The 12,775-nt window shown below is 35.9% G+C and overlaps 2 protein-coding genes across 2 annotated transcripts; one reads left to right on the plus strand and one right to left on the minus strand.

The window, feature by feature from the left end:
• Positions 1–90: 90 nt before the first annotated feature.
• Positions 91–6,303, minus strand: LOC108563780 (dehydrogenase/reductase SDR family member 7). The gene is made up of 7 exons (XM_017922560.1): positions 6,074–6,303; positions 5,119–5,268; positions 3,965–4,317; positions 3,711–3,830; positions 3,482–3,648; positions 573–639; positions 91–372 (listed from the first exon to the last, which is right to left on the minus strand). Exons 1-7 carry the CDS (start codon positions 6,192–6,194, stop codon positions 358–360), a joined length of 993 nt encoding a protein of 330 aa, XP_017778049.1. The 5' UTR covers positions 6,195–6,303; the 3' UTR covers positions 91–357.
• Positions 6,304–7,369: 1,066 nt separating this feature from the next.
• On the plus strand, positions 7,370–10,409 carry LOC108563779 (ER membrane protein complex subunit 1). The gene has a single exon (XM_017922559.1). The coding sequence runs from the start codon at positions 7,552–7,554 to the stop codon at positions 10,219–10,221; it is 2,670 nt and encodes an 889-aa protein (XP_017778048.1). The 5' UTR covers positions 7,370–7,551; the 3' UTR covers positions 10,222–10,409.
• The last annotated feature ends 2,366 nt before the right edge of the window (positions 10,410–12,775 follow it).

Genomic DNA, 12,775 nt, shown 5'->3' on the forward strand with positions numbered 1-12,775 from the left:
TTGATAGTGTTTTTATTTACATATTTATATACTCTTTAAGTTCATCTTTTTTATTTATTTATATTTTATACAAAAGTAGTACAACAAATATTATATATTTAGAGAAATGGTTTTGTTGCTTTTTTTTTCTTCAACGTTCGAGCATTTATAGAATTAGTTTGAAAGAATAAGGAATGATAATTGTTACTGTTTAAAAATATGTGTTAGGATTATAAATTTAGTATTGGATTAGTGCCATTAGATATAAAAGATTCTTCCTCAACAGTTTAAGTGTCAAATGGAAGAGCTGGAAAGAAGTTGAAGAAGAAGAAGAAGCTTAATTATGAAGTGTATCGGTAATCACCCATAACCAAAAGTTCAGTTCTTGTAGTCCTACAAAGAGAAAGAAATGTGTTATAAAAATCGATACGTGTCGGGGAGGAAGGAAGAAACGAACGAAACGAAAAAAAAAATACAATTATAAAATTAAAAAACAACTTATCCTAAAAGACAAAAAAATGGTTTACACATAATACAACAACGGAACAACAAAAATAAACTTATTTTGGGTGAGCAGTCTATATTGTATATACCTCTGCGAGCTTCTCGTTGCTATCTCTCAGTTTGAACATCTTCTCTGGCCCGACCATCTTCAACATGCTGAAACGAGAAAGAAGGATCATTTAGATTGAACGACATAGTTTATAACATGAATCAATTATTACTTATATTAATAAGTTAATACTGTAATTGATTCCGAAATATATAGATATTGAGTGTTTCATCGATTAAATATAGCATTAAATATTTAGGTTTCTGTTCTCGGTTGGATGGCAAAAATACTAAATGGATTAAAGTCTGGATATAAATGATTAACGCTTTTCGTTCGATGGATCAGTGAAAGATGAGGTGTCTCTTGATGTACTACTTATCGGTGATCGTGGTCAGCATCGGTGGCCGCATCGAAGTGCCGGAACGCATCGCGACCACAAAACAGTCAACGGTGATGTCGCTCTTCAGCAGCGTCAAATTCAAGACGTTCATCATCCTCGATTTGAGCGATGATGGCGAGTTGTTTGATCTTAAAATGGATTGGATCATGGGTTCTGAGCAGGGACCGAATTGCATTTACTTCTTCCAAGCAAATTTCAAAATCCTCGCGAACGTAAAGCTGATCGACCTCACGCACATTAACATATTGAATAATTTGAAAGAACTGCAACTGTTCCTAACATTTCAACACGGCGATTACGAGTACAATAAGTATATTAAATACGTGTTTTTCATAGCGAATTTCGAGGAAGGCGACGAGAAGTATTTGTCTGCAATCATGAGCATGATCTGGATGAGGAACATGTGGAATTACAATCTGGTTTATTTCAGCGAACGCAAACTAATCAACTTCGTTTACAATCCGTTCAGCAAAAAAATCACGACCAGTTCGAACGGCACGAATCAAATGAACAAGTTTAATGATCTGTATGGGTACAATATTAACGTGTCCATGCACCATTTCACCAAAGACGAGGATTTTTTGGTGCTCAGATCCATCGAGAAAATACTTAATGCTACGTTTCAAGTCACTTTGACTTGGAGCTACGAAGAGATTTATCTGGACGTCAAGGAGGGAAGAAGCGAGTTCTCTTTGGTTGGGCAATTTCATGGGTCTTTACCAGGTGTGAAATATACGGAACCTATTAAACCTGATCACATAGTGGTTTTGGTCTCTAGATCTCCGATTCTTCCGCAATACCTGAAGCTTCTGCTGATCTTCAGCCCGATCATATGGATCGACTTGATCTTGGTCATTGTAATCTCCATTTTCGTGGTGTACCTTGTGCATCGGAGGAACTTCAACATGATCATGCTGGATTTGTTCAGAGTTCTGATCGGGCAAAGCGGATTCTTCAGGGCGAACGTTTATCGAGCAGCCGTGCGAGTCTTCCTCATCAGTTTGAGCTTCTTCAGCATCATAGTCAGCAACGTGTACACCTCGTCCTTGCTGAGCGCCATCCTCACAGTTAAATACTACCCGGAGATAGACACCTTGGAGGAATTGCGCGAGAGCAACTTATCCATTTGCACGTTAAACGAATACAGGCATTTAATACCGCTAGACTTCAGGAACAGAACGATACTCATGGATCCACTGGAATTCGCAAGGCATATTCTGCTCCAGAGGAATTCGAGCTACGCCTACGCCATCATGCATAGTCTCGCAGACCGCATCATCTCCACTTACGTCCGGCGACACGGAACTAACGATTTCCACATGGTTCAAGAGAGTTTCGTGCCCGGCTTCGAGGGTTTCATCTTCAATAAAAAATCTCCGTTCATATACAAGATCAACACTCTATTAAAGACTATACAGCAGAGCGGCTTGAACCGCTACAACAGCGGCAGCAAGGAGACGAGATCTATAGAATTCCAAGGGTACACCACTTTGAAGCTATATCATTTCGCCACTCCGTTCGGAATTCTCATAATCGGATCAACTTACAGCATTATTATTTTCGCACTCGAATTGATCGTGAGCAAATTCTACCCTATTATCGGTCAAAAAAGTTCCGTCGCTGCTGATTAAACGCAATTAATTGCTCTGGGTCATCGAAACGTAATGAGTCAAGTACTTAGTACACACTATATTTGTTTGTGTCTACTCTTAATTTACAACAAATGTATTTATAACAATCGAACAATAAAACAGTTCATTTCTTTGAATTAATTGATCATTGTCTACTATACTATAAGTAGATATGATATAACATTCACTTTAAAATGCAATTGATGCAAAACCATTTATCCCTGCTTAACTCCATTAGGTGATAATTCTGTTGTGACAAGCTCACTAAGTGATGACGAAATATTTGAAATGACCATGAATTTATCGCACGCAATAAAAAAAAGGTATTATAAAAATAACATTATAATTGTACTAGTAGAATATTTCATTTTGTAACTCTCGAAAAAAGGTTAATCCCATTGCCTTATTGTTTGTTTTCGGTTAGTACATCAATTATGCTTAAACTTTACCTCCCTGTTTAATCAATTGAAATTGCGCATTTAAAATAAAGCAATTGCAATAATAAACCCATGAATAATATCTGTATTTGAATGATAACAATTTTTAGAGGCGCAGTGTAAATGTTTACGCGAAAACATCTACGATAAACGCGAAAATCGAAACAAAAATGCGAATTGAATCACTCGAGATTGTCAACTGATGTTAACTGATATGTTTACAGGACGTTTGCAGTAATTACTTTGTTCGGCGATTCTCAGCACCTTGACTTTTAAGTATCAATCCTAATCGTTCATTTCGTTGAAGCAAATATTATTGTAACTATGATTTAAAACAATAAGTGCATTTAATTACATTATCGAATGCACAATCGTTGCCACTTGAAAGAAAAAACAATATAGTTTTAGCACTCGCAAATAATTCAATAGACGCGCAAAATAATAGTGGAAACGCAAAATAAATTATTTTCGTTATACTCACATGCCGTAAATGGTGGGAAAGTACGTGTACAGATATACGAAGGGTATGAGAGGAAAGACGGCCATCCACGATTCTTTGGTCTTGTTTGCTATGGCAATTGCGCACAGTTGACCGCACCTCTGCCCAGTCATTCTTTTATCGGTGGATTGGACAGTCTCTCCGTATTTCTGGAAAAACACAAATTTACGTTTACTTTTAAGTTTACTAAATACTAAACAAGAAAAAGCACCTCTCCCGATTTTCCGGTGAAACTTTCCTGCAGGAAATTGGTAAATGTCGGACCGGGACACAGCAGGGTCACGGCGATATGTTTACCCGTTTTCTCCGTCCTCAGGCAGTTCATGAATCCCTAAATATACAAAAAAAAGTAAACTGATTATTCACAATTGTTGAGAAGCCTTCGCCTACTATGGATTGTATAAATATTATCAATATCTTGACAAGTATTTACTTGGGAAGTATCGCGTTACGAGTAGTTCTTACGTGTATTGCGTGTTTGGAAGCCGTGTACGAGGCGGAGTACGGCACACCCATGACACCGGCAATGCTCGAGGTGACCGCGATTTGACCGGAACCCCTCTGATTGAAGTGATCGATGGCGATCTTCGTCAGATTCACCACAGAAAAGACGTTCAGCTCGAAGAGTTCCTTGTGCACGGACATTTCGATGTTCTCGAAGACGGCCCTCTGGCTCCTACCAGCATTGTTGAAGAGTATGTCTATGCCGTTGAAGTGTCTCGCCGCCCTATCGAAGAGTGCCTTGTGCGAATTTAAATCGCACAGATCCATGGGCAGCACCAGGACATCGTTGTCCTGCAGAACACCTTTCGATTCCTCTAGCAAAATAAAACAATTATTAGCCTTCCGCTATCGATACTTAAATTTATCATTTCAAACATGACAGCAGGTAATAATATTAATGACATAACAATGTCCGAAAACAAAAAAAAAAACAATTGCAATGGAAAACTATAATTATTAATCTCCTGTTAAAAAGTTTAGAAGTGTTTGATAAGAACAGAACAAATGGATTTCTTTAATTTCAGCAAGGTAATAAAATTAAATTAATTATCACAATTAAGTATTCTTTTCTAAATTATAGTTTATATTTGTAGATGACACAACATTGCAATTTAATTGAAATTATTTTTTTAATGCATTTGTCATCATAAAAATCGTAAGCCTACTTAAATCACATTAAAATACACATTTTATTTGGAATGTCATATTTGAATACAAACAATTTTTAAATTAACAAAATTACATGCAAATAAATTTTAATAATTTGAATCAATTTATACATTTACCATTGATGTGTTTATGAATCAAAATTGTTTGTAAACTTTTTCATTATTTAAACAAATTTGGTATTTGAATGTGAAAATATTGTTCGAAAATTGAGATGAAAAATTTTCAGGGTTGTTAATATTACTACAAATATCGTTTCCGCAATTTGTTGACATAAAACATTTGTTTGATTGCATAAAATAAAATGTGTCTCGTTAACAACATCAGTTCGTGCAGCAATTAATCCTCCCATGACCTCACTTTTATAGATATAAAATTTGAATATGAATCATGTAACAAACATGCACAGGAAAGAAAAACATGTGTTGTTACGTAAGATGTGAAATTACCTAAACATGCCCTCTTAACTCGTTCCAATTCGCCCCTTCTTCTCGCTGCCAGCACCAGTTTGACCCCATGCCTTGCCAATACGATCGCCGTTTGTTCACCAATGCCACTCGATGCTCCGGTAATGAAGCACACTTTACCTTTCAGTCGACCTTCGCATCCAAAAACAAACAGAGAAACAAAAAATAACGCGTTAAGATTAAATTAATTATTTTACGCTTAATTACATAGCTTTTAAAGATATATACGTTATAATAAACATACCAAAATTGAAACATTTTATTAGCATGCACGTCGCAACAACAATAGTATATACGTCCTTTTAAGACGCGGTATTACCGAAGTAAAATTCAAACTTAATTCCTAAATTTGAAGACCCAACAAACTTCTAGAGAACTGAGTCACATAACTTCGTCAACTGAATCAACATCGGTTGATATGGAATATAAAAAAATCATCCCTTGACTTAGCAACCAAATTAATGTGTAATTTCTCTTTCTTGGTCATTTTTGTGGAGTAAATTATAATAAAGCTAGTAAATATAATAAATAAAATGCGTGTCTCATGGATTGACTTGAGAATTCTTATGTATTCGAATTCTGCAAATATTTTGGTCTTGAAGCCTTGACATTCAGAAAATATTGTTGTAAATGCGCTAAACGCTATCATATTAAATTCCAAAGGTTAAAATATATCCAAAGTGTTTTATAATTCAAATAAAAATTGAAATTAATATTAATGCTTGCACGTTGTTATTGATAATTTACATTCATTCGAATTAGATGCGTTTATATAATTATGCGCTTCATGTCCAGTAACTGCACTACTGCATTAACATTATCAGATAAAGTTGCGTATTGTTCTGTTATCTGTTATTCCTTTGGAATAACGTCCACGTAGCTCGTGTTCTGCGAACACAAATGTGATTGTTGTTTTTAAAGTCTTAAGCAATCTTACCGATGCTTTTTCCGAATCTTTCGTAGATTGCGAGCTCCAGATCGCAGTCCAGGAGGAGCAGAGCCAAGAGGTAAACGACGCCATACACGAACACGCCAATGCCGATGAGTGACCACAACATTTTCGAACTGGTCTTTCACTGCACGCTCGATCTTTGTTACTTCTTGCCACTTAGCACTCTCGGTCACTTCTGCTTTGTTGCTAGCGCACACAAATTAAAGTTACTGCGCGACGGGTAGCAGTTAAGCTATTTCTATCCGAATTAAGACCTCCTACTCGGAGGAAGGCTCTTGGTGGGGGAGGTGCAGGTGCCAATTAGAGTTCATTGTAATTCATCGAAAACAAAATAAACGTTTTGCATTATCCTCGGACGTTTATCATTTAAAGATAGACGATCATCAACATTTCATACTCATTGATTGTATTATTTAAAGTACTTTTACATATAAAATTGGATTGTTTATTATAATTTCAAATTGTTCCATCGCATTCGCTATTTTTTAGCAGTCTTTAATCTCTTAATCTCACCTATAAAGATGATTAAAATTATCTAATGAATGCCACTAATTTGGGCTACTAACCCAATTAAGCTACAATTTTACTGTTTAACGAAGTACATTTACTGTTAACATTCTGTACTTTAAATGCATTTGGATTGATGTTCAAATATAAAGAGAATTCAACGGAAGTATCGATTTCTTGATGCGTTGTATATTTATCTATATAAAGCAAAGAGGTCACTCACATTTCAAGGAATGTGATATTAGTTTATAATCTCAGGATTTGAGAAAAAAGAATCAACTGTTTGTTTGAAAAAAATGTATTCTCATTTAATACCGACAGGAACCAAATATCTTACATTTAGCTGAAGATTCGAAAATGAGTCATCATTAAATGAATAAAGTTGCTGTGGAAGAATGGTGGGTGTATTACAAAGAGTAATACAGTCATACAATTTATGTTAATTGTTGTTTATTAAATATTAAACTGTATATATTAATTGTAGCTTCTTCATTATACAGTGAATAAATTATGTCTATCAATAATTAATGGAATATTTTGTAATAAATGTAGTTGAGTAATTGTGACCAAATATATTCGAATCCATACATGAATATGAAGAAATGATAAATTTCTACAGATTATTCAAAATATAATTGTTAAGCGCTATTAGAGTAAGAATCCAATTAGATTCCTTATGAAATCACCTGATCATTTATAGGCAACCAAGTATACACGTTAATCACAATCCAAAAATATCATATATTGCTTAAAAGAAATTATCATCAAGTGCGTAATTGATATTGTTTTGACCAATTTTAATGAAACTGATCAAGAATCAAATTTACAAATAAGTAATTCGCAAGATTTTTTTCCTTCCGTTTTTAACTTCGTGTCGCTTAATCAGTACGACGTTTGTGGTTATGTCCGTTTTCTGCTGCTAGTGTTGTTGGGAGATGTGATATGATTAAGCAAAAATGGCCATAATTAAATCGATATTTAGTGCTTTACTTGTGATAATATTAGTAACAAAGTCTGCGTTCAGTTTGTACGAGGACCAAATTGGAAAGTTCGACTGGAAGAAGGACCACATCGGGAAATTGAAGTTCGCCGAGTTCGATTCGGTGAAGCGCGTAGTGATCGCAACGGAGGAAAACGTCCTGGCCTCCCTGAACCTCAAGAATGGTCAAATTGTGTGGAGGCAACTGTTGGAGCACTCTGATGTTCATAGCATCGAGCTGATGCATCTGGACACTGAGGTGATCACAGTCTCTGGTAATGGTAATATCTATTATGTTCGGGGTTGGGACCTGAACACTGGTGTGCTGCAATATGAATGGAGCTTGTCCACAGAGAAGAGTGGAAAGTGGATTGCTACGAAAACGCATTTAATCCATGTTGTGGCAGTGGTCAACTCTCATGTTGAGGTGACAAAGTATGAGATTAAGACAGGCATGAACAAGGGTTCTAGTTCCAGGATCTCAACTCCTTGGATGACTAATCTTGAGATGTGCGTTCTAGCTGGTACACACTGGACTTGCATTTCAAGTGAGAGCAGTGAAGATGGTAAAATATACTCCATTGATCTTAATGGTGATATGAACAAAATTGTGGCCAAGTCACTGGATCATTTAATAGGTGCAGCAAGTGGTGCTGTCAAAATCAAAGAATTTAAACATTCCGAACCTGCCATCCTATTGGAAAGGAATCATGTACATAGATTAGTATTAATTGGAGAAAATCCAACTGTTCTGCCTTATTCCCTAGAGTCAAATGTCATTAGCCTCCCAGGTGGCGAGCATAATTCAATTGTACAGATGGAAGTGGTCCGTACTAGTGAAGAGAAGCCTTTGCAACTGAAGACATTTGATTTGGAAACTAATGATCAGAAAATTATACCTTTGGAGCCACCATATACAGCCGTCGCACCACATTTAGTCAGTGGTATATGCAGAGGATCCAACTGCAGAATTGTGTACAATAACGATGATAATGCGATTGTGCTGCTGCAGCTGCCTGCAGGTAAAGTCCAATGGGTTAGGGAAGAAGCGTTGAGCGAAATTGTTGCCTTGGAGTTTGTCGATTTACCTTTGTCTGACTTGGAGGCGTCCATTGAGCGCGAATTCAATGAAGCTTCGAGCGATATTTTCAGCATGTTCATGAACCGCTTGGTGAGCCAAACCCGACAGATGACTACATTAATAACCGGTAAACCGACTGCGTCCGGTAACGTATTGGTCAGAGATAACTTCGGGTTGCACAAGTTGATTGTTGTGGCCACGAAAGTTGGTAAATTGTTTGCTTTGGATACGATAACCGGTGAGATAATTTGGTCGAGATATTTGAGAAATATAGCGCCGTTCGATGTCATTGACAAGAAGGTGATGGTGCTGTATCTGCAGAGGACGGCGCGTTACGCTCCTCTTTCTGCGGAAATGACTCTGGTTGCGAAGCACAGCATTGGAGGCGAAGGTGTCGTGTTCAAGTTCGATCCGATCACCGGAAAATCGATCGGTGGAATTAACATGCTGAACTTTAAGATTAAGCAGGCGACGCTGCTGCCGTTCGAGGATAAGACGCACGTGAAGGGGTTGATTTTGTTGGCGGAGAATAATCAGATCCACGTTTACCCGCCCAACGCGAAGAGCATGCTGAAGGATTACACCGGAACCATGTTCCTGTACAACGCGGATTCTGAGAAATCCATCTTGACTGGTTACACATTGATTTACGGAGATGAAGAGAACCCTCAAGCTACGCCAACCTGGCAATTGAATTTGGCTGGTTCGAAATTTGTTGCTTTAAGTATGAGACCCAGCATCGAACGCGTCCATTCTCAAGGAAGGGTGTTGGCCGATCGCTCCGTTTTCTACAAGTACGTGAATCCTAATTTGATCGCTCTTGCGACTGTCTCTGACGATGCTATGCACAAACATGTACTGAGCGTGTATTTGGTCGATGGCGTTACCGGATTGGTGGTGTTTTCCGCCCATCACAAACGTGCCAACGGTCCCGTCCACATGGTGCACTCCGAGAACTGGATCGTTTATTCCTACTTCAGCGAGCGATTCAGGAGGTACGAAATGACGTCGGTGGAACTGTACGAGGGAGCTAAGCAGAGCAACAGCACCGCCTTCAGCTCGCACGCCCTCAGCCAACTACCACATCCGGAGAGTTTATCGTACATAATGCCCGCAACGCCCTTGGGTATGACAACCACCCTCACCGAAAGAGGAATCACCAACAAGCATTTGCTCATTGCGCTGAGTAACGGCGGTATCTTGGAATTGCCTTGGGCATTCGTCGAGCCTAGAGGTCCTCATCTGGCCTCCACCCCCGAGGAGGGTTACATTCCGTACATGCCGGAGATCCCCATTCACACGGAAAGTATTATTAACTATAACCAAAGTCTGGCGAGGATCAAGGGCATACAGGTGTCTCCGGCGAAGTTGGAGAGCACCAGTCTAGTCATTGCCTTTGGCTTGGACATCTTCTACACGCGCGTCACCCCGTCCAAGACGTTCGACGTGCTGAAGGAGGACTTCGACCATTGGCTCATCATCATGGTTCTTGTGGGTCTCACCCTCGCTTCCTACGTGACCAAGAGACTTTCCATCAGGAAAGCGCTCAAGCAGCAATGGAAGTAATCTTCATACATAAATAGTGTATTCAATATTTTCTGTTTACTAGTTCAATTCAAATCATTGTATTTAATTTATTTTGTAATAAATGGACACTCTGTGGGAACATTTTGTACAATGTTGTAAAATTAAAACAAACAAAAAAAAATAATAATTAATTATAATAGTGATGGCATTTTCTTAGGTTTTCTTTTTATTTATATACATATAAGGTTTGTATGATTTGTGTTCATCGATTTTATTGAATAATTAATGTTTGGTAATTTCACGAAATGAAAAGAATGAAAAAAAAATCTGTAACGGAATTAAAATGTATTGTTGTTTTTATTACATAGTTTATTGCATTTCCTTCATCCTAACATCCTCAAACATGTACAAAGAAACCAATTTTAACATCCTCATTTCCATTTTGGTAATTGTTCATCTGCCAAGTAATTAATTTACAATGAAACTAATTTACTACAATGCCAACTATTCGAAAGGCATCATTTTGGCCTACATTTATTAATGGCAACGTGATCTATATACTAAATTTACTAACTTGTAAATTACATTATTTACATTTCGTTGCTTGGATACATACAAAGTTTGTAAGTATCAAATGTACACAAACTTTATTTATACCGAAGTAAAATAATAATCTTACATTATGAGACTATTTCAGCCAATTGCATTGTTCAATCGAATGTTATTGAATTACTTTACTTCATGCTATTTAGAAATTGTCTCGGCATATTTAAATACGCGAAGAGACGAATCATGAATACGAGTAATGAACAATTGGCAACGGCAGTAGGTCAAATATTATTAAGTTAAACGACCCACTTTCCTGAAAGCTAATTTAGTCTTGTGTTTTCATCGTCCAGTTAACATTTAACCCGTCCTGTTCGGCGCATAATTTCATCTATTATATTACCCTTGCAGTTAAATCTGCGAGATGAAATCATTAACTAAAGTAAATTGCGATTTCTTTCAATCGACACATGCACATCAATAAATGCTTGTAGATTTGACGTAATATTATAAAACGAGGGGTAATTTGTTTAATGATGTTCGAAACGACACTTTGCATATTTGATGAGACTGACCCAGTTAAAAAAAGGATGGAAGAAATGTATAAGCAAACGACTGAAAGATAAAAATATATATTTAAATATTAAAATATAAATAACGAACAATTCAATGCATTGGAATGAATTAAAAGTATTGATTAACTATTAAAAAGTACTGATTAATTGTTAGATGTCAGTTTGAAATGTATTGAAAAGTAGTGCTCATTTTTGATGGTATATATTTGAATATAAGTAGGAGTTGTTTATTTTATGAAACTATGTTGAATCTGTGATTGAAATAATTAATTCAATTTGTATGGTACGTAAGGATGATAAACGTAACGGCTGGTTAAATTTTAACTGACATATGTCAATTCTTATAATAAAAATGGTTAAAAGTGATAAGTTTGATAGGAATTGAAAAGTTTTTGATGATGTTCAATTGCTATGCTAATATTTAATCGAAAATATTGATTTTAGCTCATTTGATATCAACGTATTGAAATACAGTTTTTTTTATTAACTGTCATATTGCATTGACTTTAAAAGTACTGATTAAATGTTAACTATAAGATAGTAGTTACTAAATATTTATAAAAAGAAGTCAAAATATTAATTAAATGTTTACGTGAACTGTTCGTTTTAGGTGCAGTAGTTTTTGTGAAACTATGTTGAATGATTCAAATTATTTACTTAATATACCTATGAAAGGCATAACGGGTTGTTAAATATTATCTGGCAGATGTCAATATTTTGAAAAGTGTTGGTTAACCCTTTCAATTACCAGAAATTCTAGACCCAAGACAACTAAATCAAAACTTCGTCAATTGAATCAACATAGACATTTTCTACTACTATATGAAATTGAAAAGAGTTAAAAGTATTGAAATGTTTTTGATGGTATAATATTTATTCAAGTATGTTGAAAATATTGATTTTAGCTCATTTGAATCGAGATATCAACGTATTGAAATACAGTTGTTATATTAACTGTCAGATTGCATTGACTTTAAAAGTACTGATTAAATGTTAACTATAAGATAGTAGTTATCTAATATTTATAAAAAGAAGTCAATATATTAATTAAATGTTAACGTGAACTGTTCGTTTTAGGTGCAGTAATTTTCGTGAAAGTATTTTGAATGATTGAAATTATTGACCTAATATACCTATGAAAGGCATAACGGGTTGTTAAATATTAACTGGCAGATGTCAATGTTTTGAAAAGTGTTGGTTAAACCTTTCAATTACCAGAAATTCTAGACCCAAGACAACTAAATCAGAACTTCATCAAGTGAATCAACATAGACATCTTCTACTACTATATGAAATTGAAAAGAGTTAAAAGTATTAAAATGTTTTTGATGGTATAATAGTTATTCAAGTATGTTGAAAATATTGATTTTAGCTCATTTGATCTTATAGTTAACATTTAATCAGTACTTTTAAAGTCAATGCAATCTGACAGTTAATATAACAACTGTATTTCAATACGTTGATATCTCGAT

Source organism: Nicrophorus vespilloides, unplaced genomic scaffold (genome assembly GCF_001412225.1).
Source record: "Nicrophorus vespilloides isolate i.1.1-1 unplaced genomic scaffold, Nicve_v1.0, whole genome shotgun sequence".
Classification (NCBI taxonomy): Eukaryota; Metazoa; Arthropoda; class Insecta; order Coleoptera; family Silphidae; genus Nicrophorus; species Nicrophorus vespilloides.